This window comes from Rattus norvegicus, chromosome 6 (genome assembly GCF_036323735.1).
Source record: "Rattus norvegicus strain BN/NHsdMcwi chromosome 6, GRCr8, whole genome shotgun sequence".
Lineage (NCBI taxonomy): Eukaryota > Metazoa > Chordata > Mammalia > Rodentia > Muridae > Rattus > Rattus norvegicus.
In genome coordinates, this window is record NC_086024.1 from 128,609,309 (window position 1) to 128,631,100 (window position 21,792).

At 47.1% G+C, this 21,792-nt stretch overlaps 1 protein-coding gene across 2 annotated transcripts; it reads right to left on the reverse strand.

Annotated features, from left to right (window-relative positions):
* Positions 1 to 2,283: 2,283 nt before the first annotated feature.
* On the reverse strand, positions 2,284 to 14,293 carry Serpina1fl1 (serpin family A member 1F like 1). 2 transcript variants are annotated; one of them, XM_039113356.2, is made up of 6 exons: positions 12,344 to 14,293; positions 11,887 to 12,121; positions 9,821 to 10,464; positions 4,238 to 4,508; positions 3,198 to 3,345; positions 2,284 to 2,581 (listed from the first exon to the last, which is right to left on the reverse strand). In XM_039113356.2, exons 3-6 carry the CDS (start codon positions 10,458 to 10,460, stop codon positions 2,387 to 2,389), a joined length of 1,254 nt encoding a protein of 417 aa, XP_038969284.1. In that variant the 5' UTR covers positions 10,461 to 10,464; positions 11,887 to 12,121; positions 12,344 to 14,293; the 3' UTR covers positions 2,284 to 2,386. The 2 variants fall into 2 exon arrangements, with proteins under 2 accessions (XP_038969284.1, XP_038969283.1); XM_039113355.2 differs by having other exon boundaries at positions 11,887 to 14,293.
* Between the last annotated feature and the right edge of the window lie 7,499 nt (positions 14,294 to 21,792).

A 21,792-nucleotide genomic window follows, 5' to 3' on the forward strand; every position in this document is an offset into this window, starting at 1 on the left:
TGAACAGGATCCATTAACCAACATCATCTTGGCATATGCAGAAAAAGCATTTGGGAAGTGTACATCCAGTCATGACCGTCTTAGTTACTGTTCTATCACTGTGAAGAGATGATATAACCAAGGTAACTGTTACAAGGGAAAGCATTTACTTGGAGCTTGCTTACAGTCTCAGAGGTTGGCTTGCTATCATCATGGCCAGAGCACAGCAGAAGGCAGGCATGGAACTAGAGGAAGTAGCTGGGAGCTACATCCTGATCTGCGTGCAGAGACAGATACCAGGCCTGGCATTGGCTTCTGAAACCTCAAAGCAGGTGGTGCTGAATGGTCACTCTGGGGCCAAGCCATTTTCATGGCTAGGGACTATTGTCATGCACACCCTGACTCAACTCCTCATGACCTGAGGCTATCACCCAACATTTCCCAACTTTGGAAGGGTAAAGAGAGGGGAGAGGAGATAGTTTGGGGGGAGGTTTCTTCCAAGAGCAGGGAGGGGTGGTGACAGTCTCAGCTTGGAAGGAGCACATCAAGGTCCCATCCAGGTGGGATAGGGGCTGGTAGTTTTCGGCCATGAAAAATTCAGTGACACTCTGGGAGGTGAAAACTTGTGGTCTTTGTTGGAGAAACTTCATGAGCCAGTTGAAAGGGCAGGAACCAAGGAGTAAAGTTAGATTAGTCATCAAAAATAGGTCTGCCGAGAGCCAGTCTATGGCCCCCAAGCAGTCAATTATCTGTCAAGTATTGTATGGTTTGTTTTATTTTTCTTTTGAAGATAACTTTATTTATATATACCATCAAAGGGCCTGGGTACAACAAAATGGTAGATTGTTTGCCCTGCATTTGCGAAACCCTGCGTTTCTTCCCCAAAAAAATGAAGAAGGAGGAAGATGAAGAGGAGGGAGAGGAAGAGGAGAAGGAGATAAGTTGTTCAGAGTTGTTAGTTGTAGTTTTATTTTCCAATTTTATAATTTTTCTAAGACTTATGAGAATTTTATTTTATTCATCTTCAGCTTTTTATTCATTCTTTGTGGATGTCATATCATGCACCTCAATCCCACTCATCTCCATATCTGTCCTCCACCCTTACACCCTTTCCCACCAACCCCCCCAAAAGCAAACAAAGTCAAAACCAAGCTGCAGTGTGTCATAGGGTGTCCCATAGAGTACCCTCTTGCCCAAACAGCTTTACTTATAAATGTTCATTGCAGTGAGTCACTGGTCTGTTTTGAGGCCTCTGGCTTCTGTTACAGCATCAATACTGAGTTCTCATCAGGACTCATGTACCATGGAGATCCTACAGCTTTGGTCCTGCAGGACTCAACCCTTCACACGATCTAGCAGTTCATATATGGGGTGGATGTTGGGGTGGGTGAACTGGAAGCCCTGTATCTGAGTCTGGGTGGCCACTGCATCTGTCGGTCCACATCTCCTACTATGACCAGGTAAGAGTGAGGCCAGCTCACCAGAGTGCCAGAGCCAGCAAAGGCCAGGGCCAAATCTCCTGTTCTTATTCTCCCCCACCCCCACCGGTTCCACCAAGACCAGTTCTACTGCACTGTCCCGGTGAGATGTAGGCCCACTGTCCTGTTCTCACACACACAGGGCTGGCTCTCCTGTGCCAAAGCCAACAGAGCCAGCTCTACTGTGCTGCCTAGGTGAGGCATGGGGACTGCTCTCCCTAGTGCTGCTGCCAGTGATGGGCAGGGATAGCTCTTCTCAGCCCTAACCACTGCACAGCCAGAGAGCTGTAGGGCCAGCTCCCCAGCACTGCCCAGGTGAGGAGTGGGACAAGGTGACTCTAGAACATGGGAGGACCTGCTTTTCCTACCCTTCTAAGGACCTTCTAGATTCATCCACATACAAAAGACACATGACTGGAGAAGACAGAGGAAATGGCTTTGTGCCCAGCGACCTGATTAACATGAGAAGGAGAAAGAGGCTAAGACCCAGGGACCTCTCTGTTCATTGGAGGAACTGTGAGTCCTCTTTGGCAAAGAAGAAATGACAGGGACAGAGGCTGGGGTCCTGCTCCAGCCCTGAGGAGGAAGAGTTCTACCAACTATCTCCTCCAGCCTTTCTCAGGCAAGTCCTGGTAAGACAGAGAGACAAGGCTCAGTGAGATGACACAGTACAACCAGAAGGGGACATAGTCCTCTCCCTTCAGTGCTGGAGATGAGACATCATGGAAATCTAAACAAGGATGTAGGAGACCCTGGGATGCACTGTGACCTGGAGACGCCACATACCTCAGGACAGAGCAAGACACAGACACCACAAAGAGAGGGATTTGCTGGTTGCACTCAGGCATGAGTGAAACTATCCCACGTTTAATGTCAGCAAGAAGAGGACACAGCTGGAACAGGGTGGTGAGGGTGACTGGATTTTGAAATCAATCATTTGTTACGGGATTTACCACTTTTCCCACGAAGAGGGGGCAATTGGTGTATTCATCTTTAATGACAAATAAGAAGGGCCTGTTGAAATGGATTGAAAAGTTTTGAGGCGAGTCCCTCTTACTCCAACTGGTGTTCCTTGTAGGTACTGTCACATCATCTTCAAAGGTCAGTACAGTCTTGTGCACAGCCTGTAGGGGAGGAGCAGAGGGAGGTTAGAGGGAGGTTGTACCCAACCCAGGCTGAAGCCAGGCTCCATGTGTAAGCCTTATCCATGGAAAACCTCACTGTGGTCATGTCCTACCCTACCAACCTCAGTGGTTAATAGAAGCCTTTCCCTCTGTTTCTCCCCATCACAGTCAGATTGCTTTCCTCCTGGCTCAGTCTCCTTCCCAAACCATACCTCTCATAGCCTTAGGTGTGGCATTGAGCTTCGGTGGGGCCCATTGTACTTCTTGTCATCTGTAAACATGTTCCCTTTTCTGTGTGTGCTGGGACAAAAGCTTTGAAGGTGATCTGAAACAATGCCTTTCTATATGAATATAGGTAAGTTGAGTCGCAGGGAATTAACAGCCCTGGGCAAATATAAAATTACAAGTCACCATGTCCCATTCAAGTTGATCCTTACAGGAGCATAGATTCCTTATCCTGCTTCTGATCACTGATCCTGTATTCTCCAAGATGCATCTGCGAGAACAACTGTGCCTCAGTGCCTCAGCCCCTTCCTCAGCCTCACATCTGATCTGGCCTCACGCTCTGTTTGGGCCTCCTGACAGCTGAGCTACCGTCATCATAACATGATCTCACCTTGCCGAGCTTCAGGGGAGCATCCTGTGTGACCCCTGAGAGGTCAGCCTCCTTGCTGAAGACCTCGGTGATGCCCAGTGTGCTCAGGATGGTCTTCAGATCATAGGTTGTGGCTATAGACAATCTGGGAAAGTACAAATCTGCAGTCCTGGTATGTAGGAAAATGTGAAGGAGTTATTTAGTGTTGTGATAGCGTCAACAGCATCGTCTCGTCCTGGCAGCTCCCCCACCCACCTCACCCAGGAAGTCCTCCAGACTTCTTGTGTGTGACCCCCCCCCCCAGGCTAAGCCTCAGCCTCCAGGTTCCACAGACAAGGCAAGGTCCATGGAGGGTCTATGCTAAGGGGACAGATCAAGCATGTCACCTGTCACAGTCTGTCCTCATCTTGCTTGACTCAGCTTTCTGTTGGGAGCTTGGCCTCAGCAGGGGTTGGGCTGAGGTGAGAGAGAACCCTTTCAACAGTTTACCTCAGGCCCACAGGAGGCATGTATCCTTACTTTCCTCGGGTAAAGGAGAACAGGGCATGGAGTTCCTGACTAACACACAGGCTTAGTGATCTGAAATGGGAGGGCACATTTCAGAACTGTTGTCTTCCTGGGACCCAGTAAACCTCACTGGAGACTGCTGGGAGCAGGGCCTTCTATAGTCATACTCTGAGCTCTCTGTGGCTGGCCCTTTCCTGGTCTAGGCCCTTCCTCTTTTGTTTCCCATGAACTCTTCACCTTGACCTCCAATCCTGGCTAAGGTTGAGACCTGAGACCTGTCTCCTTGTTTTTGGTTCAGTCATTCATTACATATGCTGTTGTTGAAAGCCCTATGCTGTGCTCCGGATGCTGAGGATAGAGCGTGTCTGTGACAAGGAGAAGGTGTTATTCTGGGCATCGTTTGGTCTCTGAGCCTGTCCTACACTGCAGCAATGAGCACTGGGCCTATCTGTAAGCTCTGGCTGATGGATACGGGCCAGTCTTGAAGGGCCCCAGTCATGTCATGGCTCAGAGGCTGGCTAGCCGTATCTGGCTCCCTAGAGTAGGGAAATCACCTTATGTCAATGAGCTGTAAGATATTTTCAAAGTGTCTTTGATTCAAGGTCTTCTCTAGCTCCTGCACCTTCCCTTGGTCGGGCAACATGAAGAAGGCAGTCGCATCGCCCATATAATGCTGTACCATCACCCAGCAGGACAGATCTAAGTCGCGATACAAGAAAAATCGGCCCCGCCGATGGATCATGGGCACTTTCACAGTGGTGTCCGAGTTCACGTGGAAGTCCTGTTCCACAATGCGTTCAACCTCGAAATCATCATACCACTTGCCTGGAGAGAAGAGAGGGGCATATCAGCTATGCGGGGTCAAGAATGAGCTACGCTTTGTGAGACACTCCCTCTGAGCCTGAACCCATCCGCATGTTCTGTGGCCCTTAAAAAATAGTCTGCACCAGAAGGAAGAGACAGAGAGATATATGTAGGTTAATTTCAGAGAACCTGGCTCCAATGACGAAGCAGGTTTATTTTGTCTTTTTGTAGCAGTTCCCTGTGGGTGTTAAATGGAGACAAGTGGGTATAATCCCATCTCCTACCTCACATCTGGGTATCTCTCTTTCGGTGCTCTTCTGTACCTTGTAAACGGTACTTAAGTAAGCATCCTGGGAAAACCCAGTGGGCACCTTTAAATCTTTGTCTCAGACCCACAGATATAGGGAAGACCCCCTCTGCTGTACAAGAATGTCCCCCATCAAGGCTGTCAGAGTGAGCAGGGTCCTCGGAACCCCGAGCCTTCCTAGCAGCACTGGACGGACACTAAGCCTCCCCTACATGTATCAGAGCTGAGGTCTCCTTGTACTGAGGTTTCCTTGGTGCTCTGGGCTGAATTGCTCCGCTGGGGAGCATGGGGAATATGACAGCTGTAGCCACGGCTACAACCTTCAAAATATAAACTGTGACACCCCACAGATAAAGCAAAGGAAAAAGAGAGATTTATTCTCCCTCCAGATCCAATCAAGACTGTACACGAACTATTTCCTTCATCCAAGCTTTGCTTCCTACTTTCCTGACAAAATGATGCTCAGGAACCTTCAGATGCTGACGGCATTTTTGGCAAGCCAGAAAAAGAGCTCCAGAGGAAGAGATTTAGAGTGTCCATGGCAAACTAGCCCTGTATTTAGAACAGTGGGCGACATTTCAGCAACTTTTGAGACACGTCTTACATACAGGGATTTCCCCCTTTCTTCATTTATAGTATTGGCTGTGAACAAATAAACCTTACCACACTGATAGAAGGAAAGGGGATCGATGGTTTTTTTTTTTTTCTGGTCTCCATACTAAATAAGTCAAAGATGCATGCCCCCAAAGACAGACTGAAGAAAACGTGACCCTTGTCAGGGCAACTCACTCCTGGGAGGTTGAGGGATATCTGTTGTAAAGGCCTGTTAGCATGGAGGCTCACTTCTAGGAGGATGGGGGGGGTGCACTATTTTGAGGACCACTCGGTCCATGGAGGGCTGTTTCTGGCAGGCTGAGAGCAATGTCTGTCACAATTTGTGGCTCCTGGTAGGGACTTGGGAGTTGGTGGCCCTGTGAATACCTTCCTGAAGTGTTTCCTGCCTCGAGATGTGGGTTGGCTAGTGTATGTGTCCTGCTGCCAGGTTTTTCATTCCAGCCTGTCACTATCACATCCACATCCTGACTTAGGTTTATTACCTCATCTGTCTTAATTCAGCATTTTCTTTCTTTTAAGACCTTTTTCTCCTTTTACTTCATCCCTTGTGGTCTGGACAGTCTGTTTTCATATTCCAGAGTCCTGCATTTTAACTAGAATAAAAAAAGGCAAAAGTGCCTTGGGGGGCACATCTGTGGGATAGGTGCCTGTATTGATGCCAGGACATGAGTCGAGGAATCCTTGATTTGTAAAGTCTCACTTGATTTTGGGACTCTCCAGTCTTTAGGCTATCTTCTCTGATGGTGGGGGTCGTGGGGCTTTCTCAGGCTGAACAGCCACAGAAAACGTTCATTGCCTTATTGAAGGAGTTGTTCTGAATGGAAATCAAGTCACATCAAAAGGACCTCCCTAGACAGGTCTGCCCAACAGTCTAATTTGTAAAAAATCAAAAACAAAAACAAAAACAAAACCCCCAAAACTACCACCACCACCACCACCACCACCACCACCACCACCAACAACAACAACAACAACAACAACCACAGAAGACCATGAACAAACACTACCACCACCACCACCACCAAACACCAAATAATGAATAAAATGGTCTTTGGATCTGGGGGTGGGGGTTTATTTTTATGGACGTTTGACTAGATTTGAATGTGATTATATAATCAATCTACATATATGCTCATGTTTGTGTATTGTTCACATGACACTAGAAAAGCTTGTGGATCGGTGAGTTCTCACATTAAGTAAAGCTGCTAAGCTCTCCCAGAAACCTTCTACTTCACATGACTTAGGTAAGTCTTCGACAAATCAATTAGTCAAACTCACTGTAGATAAATGGAAAATGTTTTATTTTGCTATAAGAAAGCAACTCAAAAATTCTATGAGGATTGTCTCAAATTATTAAAAAAGCAAGAAAAAAAGAAGGAAAGATGAGTCACGTGCGAAAAATATCTAGGGAGTTTCATGTATAGGTGTGTGTTTGTTGAGACAGAGTCTCACTGTGTAGCTCAGGCTGGACTGAAGTTTATTATGTGGCCCAGGCTAGCCTGAAGCTCACTATGTAGCTAGGCTGGTCCAATTCATAATGACCCGCTGGTCTTGCCTCCCAAGGGCGTGCATGTCTCTGTGCCTGTGCGTGTCTGTGTTCAGAGGCACTTGCCCACAGGTGCAAGTGGAGGTCAAACGTTGATTTCAGGAAGTCCTCTATTGCCCTCCACCCTAATTTAAATTGTAAAGTCGTATTTATTTATTTTTGCACTTGCATGTACAAGTCTGTGCTGGCATATGCATGCATACCTTTGTGTGTAGGAGTGCATGTGCCAATGGAGGACTGAGGAAGGTGTCAGATCTGCTGGGGGCATAGTAACAGGTGACTGTGAGCTGCCCAATGTGAAAGCTGGGAGGCCAACTCTGCAAGAACTAAAATTCTCAACTCTTTAGCCATTTCTCTGGTCCCTCCACCTCACCTTAATTTTTGAAATAGGGTCTCACATTGAACCTGGAGTTTGCTGGTTCATCCAGACTGGCCAGCAAGCCCCCACCCCCTGATTCTTTTATCTGCGTTCTCCATTGCTGGGGTTATAGTCAGTTGAGCACAATGATGCCCAACTTTTACATGAGTGCCAAGGATCCCAATTCAGATCCTCACTGGTGCACTGTAGCCTCTGGGATGTACTGAATTTTAATTATTGAGAAAAACAAGGACCTTAAACAGAATGTGTCTCTTCTAGTGTTTTTAAATGTTTGCTTTATAAGGCTGGTTAAATTAACACCTATTGTTTAAGTTACTGTATTGTTTGGCTTAGAGATATCTGTCATCAGATATTTCTAACCTCTCTCTCTTTCTCTCTCTCTCATCTATCTACCCATTTATCTATATGTGTTTAATGGCTTAATATGCTATGCATATAAGGTTTGTCTAAATGCTATAGAAAATTCATAAAGGGGTTGGGGATTTAGCTCAGTGGTAGAGCGCTTGCCTAGGAAGCGCAAGGCCCTGGGTTCGGTCCCCAGCTCCGAAAAAAAAGAACCAAAAAAAAAAAAAAAGAAAATTCATGCAAGTTAATAAATCATACTATCTTTTGTACAATGTGTTGCTCCTATATCTTAAACTCACAAGATGGGTCAATAAATTTCTTGGTGATTTCTTCCATCTGATCTCAATACCATTCCTATAGAAGGCCCCATAATTTGAGAGGTTTGTTGTTTAAACCCTTTTCTGAATCCATTTGCTTCAACTCAGACAGGAATTTTTCTGATGAGACATGTTCTACTTTAATAGAAAAATCTACTCAAGGCCACTCATACTGATAATCCTGTCCAAAGTCTGAAACTTTAAAGTTATTAAACTTCACTTGAATAATGAAATCTAAATTAGTATTAAAGAATCACTAATTATTACTGGTCTCTTTGTGCATATCTGTTCTACCAGCATGGAAGGCTCCAAGGACTCAAAGTTTAGGAAATCACCAGCTGAATCTACTATCATTTGAGCTAAACTTTGCCCTCATGAGAGCCTTTTCGGTGTTACACATGATTTAGTTCTACTCTGATCATTGTTTGGACCACAGACAAACAGGCATACCTGAGAAATGTGCTCCCGGCAGCTACACCAGTAATTAAAACCACAAACACTGCTTACTTCCAAAGTCCTAAGGTAATACTGTGTGCAATAAAAAATAAGATTGTTTTGGAAATTGATAAACTTTCTCTAGAGTTAGTTTGTGGATATTCTGTGGTGGAATAGTTTGTAATAAATGGGAGGCACTCTGAGAGGCCAGCACAGCAGTTCAGTGATGAATAAAACCAAATTAAATAAAAAAAATGGATGCCTGCCAAATTCAGCCTAAGTGCTCCTCCTTCTAGCCAAAACACATCACCTGGAAACGACTCCTTGATTTCCTTATATGTCCTTCCCACTGCAGAGTTAGATCAGAGCAAATGGGGCAGATCTCATCTTCGCAGTGGCAGCTAAGACAACTGAGGCCAAACCATAGCATGATCAACCAGCCAGGTGCTCAGAGAAAATTGTGTGGAGACAAAGAGAAAGAAATGGTGAGAAAAAAAATGGAGTCATGGCAGACCTGATGGTACACCAACTTAGATGATCATGGGTTTCAAGTCAACCTGGATGATACAGTCAGACCCCATTTAAACATAAACCAAACCAAACAAACCGACAAAAACCAAAAACAAAACACCCAACATACAAAATGGAATCACTTGTGTAACAAGTGGGTCTAAGGAGAAGGATCCACAGAATGATGTTAGAACCTTGGTTCCTAGTAGCATTCTGCTAAAGACTGTGTTATAATGCAGGCATATCTAGAGAATTTCCACACAGGTCCAACAACAGATGGGATAACATCCCAAGGACCCTTAAGAATGAGGGAAGGAAGAGTTGTTGCCATGAAACTGGGACCCTAAGCAATTAAAATATCTCTAGGACATCCTGTGCCAGGAGGGAGACAAACCCATAGCCCTGGCAGCTAAGGAAGAAGCTGTGTCCCAGGACAGAGTCAATGTCACAGGACTGACAGTGACCTCACAACTTCTACGCATGTGTAGTTTTGGACTTTGGTATCGTCTTTTCTATGAATCATCACCGTTACTGGCAAAACAGAGAGAGACATTTTCTCCCCCTGGTTCTGATCCAAACTGTTAAAAAAAAAAACCTTTTTATCAATTCCCATCTCTTAGTGTTCCATTTAGAGTACCATTTACAGAAAGACGATTCTAACTCAGAGAAGATGGTGGTCTGGCTGGCTTTCACCCATCATCCCTACCTTACAGGTCTATAGATGCTACTGAAGTATTTCTGAGTGAGGAACTGAAGAGCATGTTAAGATGCCCTACCCAGCTACATTCTGGTACGTCAAGGAAGGATTTAGTACTGGGGCATGAACTCATATTCGGGTGGCTTCCTTGAGGCTCATTAACCCCGGTGGTCCCACCTTACCTTGGAAGAAGATGTAATTCATCAAGGCGAAATCTGTGTCTGCCTCCATTTCCTTGACCAATCCTCCTATTTTCCCATGGGTTTCGCCCTCTACATACTCATTGATCTGGTTTTGGGCTCTTTGGGTGTCCTTGAAGTTGAGAGCAATGACCTTTGAGTGGTATAGCCTCCTGACGTCTTCCACGAACTTGTCCATAAGCTTCAGCTTCTGGTCAGTGAACAGGCTGCTGTCCATTGTCAGCTGCGGTGTGTGGTCTGGCAGATGCAGGATATATGTAAGTTGCTGAAAGCATTCATGGATGAAATTCTCAGGTGTTTCTGTGAGGTTGAAGTTCAGTCCCTCCAGGATCTGGTCATGGGTGTTGTTCTTTGCCCCCAGGGAGAGCATCAGAGAGGAAGCAATAATACTCAGCGGGGAGAATAAGACGTTGGTTTGTTTTGACCAGCTATCAGACTTATGATACAAGGTGAAGGTTATCTGGATGATGATGTAGGAGACTCGGTAGCAGAGAAGATGCTCCTTATGGTCATGGTCGTGTTCATCCACATCCATCTCCAGGGGATCTTGGGGCTGGGAGCCAGAGAAAAGGCAACACAGGCCTGCTAGCAAAAGGACTCCCTGTGAGACAGAGGATGGCATTGTCCTGCAAGACAGAGATGGGGACACAAGTCCTAAGTCATCACCCAAGATGATTTCGACACATGCAAAGCAGTGACATCCACGTGGTCAGATGTTCCAGTTATTCTACACAACACCGTTTGTCTTAATGAATGTGGTTTTCTCCTTCAAACACTCCTTAGGGTCTCATGTGTAGTATGAGTTCTTACGGGTGTTTAGAATTGGGGCCTGTAGGGATATTGGGATTAGATATGGTCATCTGGGTAGAACCATTATGGAATACCAGTGACTGTAGTGAAAGAAGCACAGAGAACACAGGTGCATTCCTTATCTCTTGCTGTTTGACGACTTGCCTCTCCCATTCTGTAGCTTCCATACAAGGACAGAAATGGAGAGTAAACTTTTTCCAGGAAAATTAAGAGCTACTCATGGAACTCGCCTCTTCTGTACCTCCCTATCGAATAGTCCTATCCTCTGCTGTGGTATCCATCAAATGAGGTCTTTAAAGGTCCGCTGAGGAGATGCTGCATTCCTGAGAAACCCATGCTGCTCCTGAATGTGTGCTTGAAATCTAATAAACTTCCTCTTATCTCCCTACTTTGGCTCATCTCTGAATCCTTTCTTTGATAGAGACCAGGACCTGGAGACTCTGGGCAAACTGTCTCATTCAGCCCCCTCTGTCCCCAGCCTCTCCAATTGCCTCTTCTGAGCCCAGGGCCCACACTGCTGCTCACAGCTGGGCACAGAGGACAGTAGGCCCCTCTTCCTGGTAATGTGAATGTAATAAATGCAAACATGTCACAGAGAACACTCAGATACATCCTCAGGGCAGTTCGTGGGGGAAGTGGGGGTGTGGGTTTAGCAAACTGCCAACACTTACGACCAACCAGGACCCATGAACCCAAAAGAAAAAGAGGGGACAGAGAGGGGTAGCTATCCCAGGAGTTAGTGCTCCCTTGAGGTTCAGGTGAACTTAAAGGAAGAGGGACAAGGACCCAGACCATACTTTATAATTTGCCTCTGAAAATCCAGAGCTGAAAGATTCTTTTCTCTTGTAAAATAGTTGAAAGAATAAATGTTCACACAGTCACCAAGCCCATGGCTGGGTCTCTGGCTCAGAGTGGGTAACCCTTAGGAGGATTCCCCAGGGCAGATCATGTGGCTGGCAGGGGGTAAGCTTGCCCAAGGTAGCTTCTTGCCTAAGCAGAACAGAGAAAGAGAAGAGGTCCAGGGACAAAAGCTGGTTATTAGATCAGTTCTTCTAAGCACACACTGTGGGCCTACTGTGTGCTGAGACACAAAACAAGACCTCTGTCCTCTTGGTTTTATCCATAATAGCTGAGCTTGGTGTCTTGGTTTCCTATGTGTAAGTGGGATATGAGCCCAGGGGATGGAGGCTGGCAATGCCCACCCTGAGGACTCAAGAGGAGGAAAGTGAAGGACTTACTGCGTAGAGTCAGCTGAGGCCAACAGGAAGGTTACAGGCTGGGTGTGTAACACTGGCTATCCCTTGAGGTCTTTTTTCTGGATACTTATAAGCTGGTCTCAGGGGAGGGGAGGTGGTAGGGACTCTTGGGGAGAGCCTGGGGCTGATTGTGAAGCTGGTTATGCGACTGAGCTGTGCACTGCTATGACCTGAGGGCCTGGCTGTCGTTATAGTCAACCAATTAGAGCCACATGACCTGAAAGTAGAATAGAAGATATCACCATGGAAACTGCAGCTCAGAGCAGGCAATAGGTGCACCCTGTACCCAACCTGACAGGAGACAAGACATTTTGAAGAAAAAGACTTCGTTATTAAATTATTGAAGCAATGGACCCCAAATAATTAATTCCCAGGAATTCCATGTTGGGTAAAGGGAAAGAACAAAGCCTCTACACCAGCCATAGTAGCATGGACTTACCGTCCCAGAAGAGATCACGTACGATTCTGATAACTTAGGCTGACATAATGTATTTCCTGGCTTGTGTTGTGTAGTGCCTTACTCCATGTTGCTGTGAAGAGACACCATGGCCACAGCCACTCCTATAAAGGAAGCCATTTAATTGTTTGCTGGCTTGCAGTTTCAGAAGTTTGGTCCATTGTCATTCTGTCAGGGTGCATGGTGGCATGCAGGTAGACATGGTGCTGGGGAAGTAGCTGGGAGTTCCACATCTGGATCTGCAGATGTAGATAGCATTTGGCCTGGCTTGGGCTTTTGAAACCTCAAAGTCCTTCCCAAGTGATAGATCTGTTTCCTCTGAGAGGCCCACACCTATTAATCCTATTCAGGTAGTGCCACTCCCTAATAACCAGGCATTTCAATCTATGAGACTTTGGGGGCCATTCCCATTCAAACCACTACACATATACATATCGCCTATAGAAGTCTTAACATCGTCATGGAAAAGATCATGAGCAACTAGGACTCTTTTCCTTCTTGGTTTGACTAAACTGTAGTAAGTCCATTTCCTTTTGTCAGTTTGAGATCTAGTGTCTGTAAGACATGATTCTAAGGGTTCCATACAACAGCTGTTACAGAGCCCGCTGGAAGGGAACCCATAACTAACTGATTCCCTGGCTGGGATAAAAGGAACATTCGCATTCTGGATCCTCCCTTTCCAAAGGAGTTTACTTTCCCTTACTTTCACCTTGAATAAAACACTTGAATGCTTTGGTTCCCAGTTGGTGGAACTTGTTGGGAAGGATTAGGAGGTGTGACCTCACTGGAGAAGTGTCACTGGAGGTGGGCTTTGAGTTGTCAGAAGCCCAAGCCACTGCAGCTCATTCCCAACCCCCACCTCTGCCTCTGTCTTCAATTTGTGGATCAGATGTAAGCTCTCAGCTACATGTCCTGCCTGCTGCCATGCTCCCTGCGATAATGATGGCCATCCACTCACACTCTGGAATTGTGAGCAAGTCCACAATTAAATGCCTTCTCTTATAGGGGTTGCCTTGGCAATAAAAATGGAAATAAGAAACTTCTCAACTCCTCCTTTCTGTCTTTTAATTATTTAATCATCTGAGAAAATGAACCTATGCCATTGTCTCAGATGACATCAGGACAGACTCTTTTTCCCCCATGGTTTGACAGATCATAGTGGAGAGCCCCTGGACACCCTTGTCTCTCTGTCTCCAATGTCCCCATACAGAACCTTAAATGGCTTCATAAAGACCCCCCAAAGGCACATATCAATCTTCCCCAGTAGGTAGCGATGCACAAGTTATCCAACAGAAAGTCAACCTTGCCCAAAAGGGCTTCTGGATAGCTAAGAGCTACCATATAGTGTAGGGGTTCAACAAAATGGGAAAGGCTCAGCAGAACTCTAATAAGTCATCAAAATGGTGTAAAAATAACTCATGTAGCTCAAAGGAGCCTTTAAACCTGAGGTGCCTGAAGTAGGAAGAAATTTACCAAGGGTTAAACTTTCCTGAGACTCTAAAACAAAGCTTAAATTCTCACTTCTTGGCTTTCCTGGGTCGAGGTAGAAAAGCTGTGGAAGCCTGCTGAAGTGGAAAGTCAAGAAAGATCCCCTCAGATGCTGTCACTTCAGTAGCTGTGTGGCACCTTCCAGGTCTTAACCATTTGGGGTCAGCTTGCTGTGAGCAGCTGATATCCAAAATGTGTGCTTTTTCCTGATTCGCTTGGGAATTTTTAGATTTAGAGCTGGAACCCTGACAACCCTAACAAGCTAGGTGTGGCCACGCATCCCCAATAGGTCAATTAAACAGTTGAGTATTAGTGAGAAGCCAAGAGATTTATTCCTTTGGTATTTATACTGGAAAAGGGAATGGGAGCCTGGAAACATTCTTCCTGACCCTAGCTCATCAGGTAAAGCATGTGGTTAAGCAAAGAAGCCCAGGTCAACCTGTGGCCCCACCCATTGCCCCTATAGCCCCACCCATTAGCCCCATGGCCCCACCCATTATCCTTGTCTCAGCTCCCTCCTATGTGATAAGTTCTTAGAACTGTAGAAAATCTCATCCTGGGAGACAGGTTACTTCTATCCCTCATTTTCCTTCCCCTAGCAGGTAACCTGGGGAAACTCCAATTTCCCGGACCCATTGTCTCAAAAGTTTGTGCCTCTTCTGACCACAGAAAGGAGAGATGTAAGGGTCTCTTTGGAGTATTTTCTTGCCTGACAATCTACCCAAATAATAAAGCTGGCGTATAGTAGTACCTGCTGTGTCAGCAGAATGAAGGGTTTAGGTTTTGTTGTTGTTGTTTGCTTGTTTCAGTTTTTGTTCTTTTGTTTGCGAGGTCAGGAAGGCTCAAGAATGACCCACATCTTGTCCACCATCCTACTACATCTCTTACTGCGGGTTTCTATTGCTATGATAAAAGCCATGATTAAAAGCAACTTGGGGAGGGGTCTTAGGGTTTTTATTGTTGTGAAGAGACACCATGACCATGGCAATTCTTACAAAAAATTTAATTGGAGCTGGCTTGCAGTGTTGGATATTTCGTTCATTATCATCAAGGCAGGAAGCATGGCAGAATGCTGGCAGACATGGTGCTAGAGAAGGATCTGAGAGTTCCACATCTGGATCCACAGGCAGCAGGAAGTGACAATGACACGTTTCCTCCAACAAGGTCACACCCACTCCAACAGGGCCTTGCCTCCTTGAAGTGCCACTCCCTGTAGGCCTGTGAGAGCCATTTTCATTCATTCTCTTGCAGGAGGAAAGGGTTTATTCAGGTCACAGTTTCACGTCACAGTCTGTCACTGAGGGAACTCACTCAAGCTAGGAATCTGAAGGCAGGAGCTGATGCAGGGGAGTGCTGCTTACTGTCTTGCTCCACATGGCTTGCTCAGCTCTATCATAGCGCCTAGGACCACCTGCCCAAGGGTGGCACCACCCACAGCGGTGTCTAATCAAAAACCAGTGACTACAGACATACCCACAGGCCAATCTGATAGAGTCTCTTTCTCAGTTAAGACCCCCTCCTCTCACGGATGTCTAACTTGTGTTGAATTGGCAAAAGCAACCATGACACAAGGCCATACAACACGCCCTGCACTCAGACCAGGGGCAGATCCTTCGTGGTGACAGACACCAATGCCTCCTGAAAATGGTATTCTCTAAAGCTTGACCTCTAGCCAACTCCTCTTCTTATTCCTAACTTCCCACCGGCAACAAAAGGAAAATGACTGCCTGCTTCCTGGCTTGGAGAATTACTGTTCCTGAAACACTGTCACCTGGAAAGAACTGGAAAAACAGAGCAGTCCTATGTCCCCTAGGAAGAGCAATGGGGCCTTGTTTCTGAAGTGCTGCCAGCAGTGAAAACAGTAGGCTTTGGGAGAGTGGAGAGGCAGAGAGAAGCCAGTAGTCTATCTACAAGGCAACCAAGACAAAGGGAGGATTCCCCCACTCCCTTCCCCATCTTTTTCCTCTTCATCATTTGTCTCCTCCAATTCTTCCTCCCCTCCCCCTCCCTTTCCACATTCTCTTTCTCTTTCTTTCTTCTAAGATTCCTACTTGGGGTGCACGTGGGGTGGGATGGGGTGCTCACTCTACTTGAAACTTGTGACATATGACGTAGATACCATTAGGAAGTGTCTGAAGCATGTCCCTGAGGTGTGCATAGGCCACAGCTGCAGATCTCCCTCTTGGCAGGAGGCAGGCCCAGGTGTGCCATAGCACCCACCTTAGAAACCCCTGCTAGAGTCTGCACATCTTAAGACAGCACCCCTGTCTTCCAGCTCAGACCCTGACCTCCCTCCCCGCAAGCAGATGAGTTCATCAGCTTCTTCACATCTCCCAAATGGGCTGTTTCATACTCTGGTCTCTGGACATGGGTCTGGGGTGGGGAAGAGTTGTCTCCTGTCTTCCTTCCTTCTTGATCTTCTGGACTGGACTTGTCTTTTTGTTTGGTGGCCTCTTTGTTCTTTATCCTCTCTCTCTCTCTCTCTCTCTCTCTCTTTCTTTTCTTCCTTCCTTCCTTCCTTCTTTTTTCTCTCTCTCTCCTCTCTCTCTTTCTTCCTTCCTTCCTTCTTCTTCTTCTTCTTCTTCTCTCTCTCTCTCTCTCTCTCTCTCTCTCTCTCTCTCTCTTTCTTTACACCCACTCACTGGTTCACGCCGACCTCTGAATCATTTCCTCAGTGGTAAAGAAGTGCTTCGTTATTCTCAAACAAGAGCCCCAGTGGTTTGCGTCTTTGTCCCTTGAGGACACGATGTCTCTGTGTGTGGGGAAAGGGGTCTTTGAAAAGAAAAGATTAAGTTTTAGAATCTTACCGTGAGAAGGTCGCTGAGGTTGCTGAACTGGGGCTTCAAAGAGTGAGAGGAAGCCGCGGATACACAAAGAGTGACAGGGCCACTAGGCAGAAAATGAGAACACCCGCCTGAAGGTGACAGCAAACGGAATGACTGTTCCTAAATGACTCCGAGGGCCAGAGTCATTATATCTTTTGACTTAGGCCCAATAGTAATTTCTGGTCTGTGTCTTGAGAAACATGGAAGAGGAAGTTTCCATTCAAAGGCACCAAGTTTGTGTCATCTGGGAGGAGAGCTCTGAGGCAGGGCCCTCAGCATGACGCCATCTCTACCACCATCTCCATGTGTCGACACAGCTTGAACAATTGTCCCGTGCATCCCTGGATTCAACCCAGTGTGCAGAAACAAAGATGGTCCAGACCACCCCATCGTGACATCATGACGACAGGGACCTCCGTGCTGACACTTGCCAGTGAGAACCCCAAGACTGGAGGGGTGAGGGTATGCTATGGTCAAGTGGGAAATGGAACCTAGGCTGCCTGACTCTCTGCTTAGTGGGGTTGTGATTAAGGAGCTCAGTCTAAGTCCACTGGCCATCTTCGCTTTGACTATGGGCACCGCAGAGCCAAAGTGCTAACTTTGGGGCGTGGTAAGGGCTGGTGAGATCATGCATTCTACTTGGGGTATGGAACAGCCCAGGGTTCATCATCTTGTTTTAATGGTGAGGGAACTAAGCCCAAAGGAGACGTGACAATCACCTATCACCCTGGTCTGACACCTGGATATGGTGGTAGACACAGAGCCATTGCTTCAGGTCCTACCTCAGTGGACTCAGGTGACTGTCCCAAGTGTCCATGAACTCGGTGGCTGAGCGGGAAGCACATTTGTTGGGCTCCTGTGTTCTTACACATCTCTTGTGTTTATGCTGTCAAATGATAGAGGACTTTCCCTTACATATCAGTTTCTCCTTTGTTGCTGAAATGAAATGCTGACAAGAGATACTGGAAGGAGGGAGGGAGGGAGGGAGGGAGGAAGGGAAGGAAACACACTGGCCTTTACTTCGGCTCAGTTTGAGGAGATATATCCCACATGGTACAGATAGTGTGACTGTGGGACCCTGAGGTGCCTGGTCACATTGCATACATAATCAGGATGCGGACAGCTATGGATGGTGGTACCGAGGGGTCACTCTCACCTTTTACACAGACCAGAGTCCCATAGAATTAAAGGAGAGTTAGAGAGACATAGATAGACAAGAAAGTAAACATGGGTTTCCTAAGATGGCCGCCCCTCGTCAAAAAATATTTTGAGGAGAAATGGCAGGAGGTGTGGGAGCAAGAGTATAAGCGGGACCAGTAGGGAGAAGGGAGGACCCAGGGGCACTAGGAAATCCCCAAGTCAATGTCTGTTTAGTGGATCCAGACTTAGGTTTCACCTACCCCAAATATATACCTAGTTGTTACTTCCCTTTTCTCTGTGGCTTGGTCTTCTGCCTTCCCCAGTGGTTCAATTTCTTTTTCACCTCAGGGACTGAACTCTGCAGTCTCCTAGGTGACCCCCCACCCTTTTATAGAAAGGTGCCATCTACATTTAGGTAAGACTTCCCATCTCCGCTAATCTAATCAAGGACCTCCCTGATTGACAGGCTCAGGATCCCTCCTGGGAGATTCTAGATCCTGTCAAGTTGGCAAAATAAACTCGTCAGAAAGAAACTCAATTATATCACTAAAATCTAGCACTTATTCTGAGAGTCCTAGCTGAGGGGAACAGGCAGAGTGGTTTGCCTTTACTGCACGTCTCTAATTTCGTTTGTTCCGTTGTGCTTTCCTTGTAAGTAGCGTGATGGAATTTAGATCTATTCTCATCTCTAAATGTTTCATGAATCCAGGCCCTTCTGTTCTCAGATAATGTACAATCTGCACATTGGCTCTGCTTGAGTGCCTTTGACTGCTCACAGCAAAGGCACCTGGGTAGCAAAGGCACCTGGGAAGCTAGTGATCAGGGCACCTGCCCTCCCTCAGTGTAAACTCTGCGGTGACTGGCCCTGCCCGGAGCTCCACACTACCAGGCTATTCTAAGGAACCCCTTATGGTAGGCTGTCCTTGCCTGCCCTTGTTTATGTGAGCATGCTTGCGCATAGAGGCCAATATTAAGTGTTGTCCTCTCTTCCTGTCCGTCTTAATTTTGTTGAGATGGTCTCTCCCTGAACCCAAAGCTCAGTAATTAAGCCAGGCTGGCTAGCCAGCAAGCCCCAGGGATATGTCTACCTCCGTGACGCTGGGGTCACACCCAGCTTGTATACTAGTGTTGGGAGCTCAGGCCCTTGCTATCTTATGCAGAGCGTCTCACTGTCTCCCTGGCCCCTCTCAGTGTCATTTTCAGATCCCTGTCAGTGCTTGGGTTTTGGTTAATAGGTGTAGATGCCCTTGAGTGGCACTAATGAATCCTGACTACAGAGTCATCATGGGCTGGATTGTGCTTCAGCCACAAGGAGCCCAGACCTCAGTGACTGACTCCAGAGGAAGCTGAGTTCTTTATTATTTTACTTGCCTCACATAGGAGGAGCCAAGGTGCTATGCCATCCTGATGACACGGAGATGGGCTGAGGGAGGTCTTCTTTCCCTCCACTCCTGGTTTAGAAAGCCTTGATGCAATTTGCTAATGGCTCTTCAAGTGACACACTGTCAGTGACATGTAATAGCAACAGTGCCACTCTGAGGACCTTCTCTGCCTCTCGTGTTATCACTTGGCCTTGACCGGTACCAACCGCTAGAGACAAAGAATAAAACTGGTACCACCACTGAGTCTCGTTTGTAATCAAACTGCCATTAGAATGACTAATTTGTGCCTGCAGAAAGTGGAGTTTCTAGATGCAGACTGGCTGAGCTAGTGGCATGCACTTGCCTGGGGTGGGATGGAGACCACCTCCCCACCGCACCAGAATCCAGAGAGATTCTGGTTCTCATGGAAGCGCCAAACAGAAGATACTAATATGTTTACAAATGAGAAGTCAGAGACACAGAGAAGTTGAGACACCTGCCCCAGGTAACACAGACGTCGAAATGTTTTAATGTGTCTCCTGACTTGGCTGTTTCTGTGCCCTTGGTGGTGAGGGAGCTTGCCACTGAAAGAAGATCTTTCCCTGAGTCCAATACCAGGAGCCTTCTCTTAGCTTTTACTAAGAGAAGGTGCTGGCAAGGAGTTGTTTACTGTGCTCCTGGTAAACCGGCAAGGAAGGCAACAACCGTGCTCTGCCTGCAGGGGGCGCCTGAGAGTGTTTGCTGTAGCTCATTTCTCAGGGCTTTCACAAGAGTGAGATGCACACACACTGCCAGGTTCTGTAATGACTGATACCCAGAGTGCAGCACTCCTCCAGGGTGAGATGATCCTCAATCTTCTCACCCCAGGACGGAACATATACCTGTGCTCATTTTTTGAACAAATGTTTGTCACTGGCTTTGTACATTATTAGTGAAAACTTATGGGTTTGGCCTGAGCCTCTACATAAGCTCTGACACAGTGGAGCAGGCAAAAATGGCATTGGTTACCATAAATAAAATAATCAAGGAACCAAAGGGAGTGATTCCAGAGCCCACTAATTTCTCCTGAAGACCGGAAATTCTAGTTCGTCTGGATCACACAAGCACGTAAAGCAACCCCTCTGATTTAGCTAGGGGCAGCGCTCCCCTTCCCACCACCTCAAGGTGTCCTGATGTAGTCTGAGAGACAGGGCCGCACCACACAGAGGTAGAGCATGGAAGGCCATTACTGTGCCACCACGCACTGAGTCTGCTTCCGTGCTTCCTTCTCACCTGTCCCAGAGTCAAGGGTGTCCCTGCCTGTGGACGAACAAGCCTGGAGTACCTAGTCCTGCAGCAACTCCACTGGTAGCTTCAATTGGGCCAGAGAAATTGAGGTAGTTGGATCAGCGTGTAATTGAGAGGTCTGATGCTGGATGGATGGGGTGTTTGGACAGCAGGCAGCCAGACCTGCGACCAGAAGACCTGCATCCCCGGCTACGTAAAGCAGTTCAGTTAACCTGCTACCCCGAGGGTCAGAAAACACCTGGCAGCATAGATTGATAGGAGGTAGGAGGCTGGGGTGGGTGTTAGCATCTCTGCTCACTGGGAGAGGGGCTGCTTTAAGGAGATGTGTGAGTCCCTCTTCCAAACACCTGGGCAGGACAGAAAGGATAAGGAGCAAGCTGTGGTCCTGCTCCCGTTCCATGGAGGAAGAGCTCAGTTGTATAGCTGCTTGCTTTGTCCTGAAACATTATCCTCTGGAGGGAGATGGGAGGCTCATGTATGACAACAGAGAAGGCGGCTCATAAACCTATAAAAGGTATGAGGTAGGTCCTCCCTGACCTCCAAGCCCCTCCCTGACCATACGAAAGCAGTAAGAAATAGCTGGGGAAAGAAACATCATCTGCAGGATTGCCTCCAAGTTGTTCAGGGCACTCCCCGGGTGCAGTTATCATGGACTCGTGCTGGGGGTGGGCTTTTCAGTGATGCAGCTGCAATCGAGCCATCTAGATTCTGTCAATTGCCCCCAATAAACTCATTGGCTCACCGAGCTAGACTTGAGTGCAGTGATACATTGGTACCCTGCCTGGAACGAGTGAATGTTTTGTTCACTCCTCCCTGGGAAAAGTCACGCAGCAGTCTTCACCAATAATCTCCCCTAGCTGTCCTCAAGAAACTGTAGGTAAGATGGAGGGACCAGCTATGGTGAAGTGAAAAGTTGGAATGGGAGAGGATGTGGCCCTGCCTCGATGGAATATGGGGAAAGCGAAGTTAACAGCTGGCTCCTGAACTGTCAGCTCTGGGAGCCCGTGAGGGTCACCATGTGCTGTGGCCTCACTGGGCATGGGGCAGAAGACAGAGGAGGAGAAGTCACTAGAGAACATAGGCACTTGCTGGACCCTGGGTCTTTGAGCATGAGCCACATGGTCCCCTCCATTTTCCAGAGGTGACAGATGTTTTTTAAAGCACATGGTTTCAGGACCAGTCTATGGTCTCAGCCACAGTCCTCTGCCCACAACCTATTTGTATGGATGGAAGATCAAGACAGACTGTGATCTCAAGCCCACAACAAACTCAGAGCTACACACACACACACACACGCACGCACGCACACAAACCCCACAGAGTCGAGGAC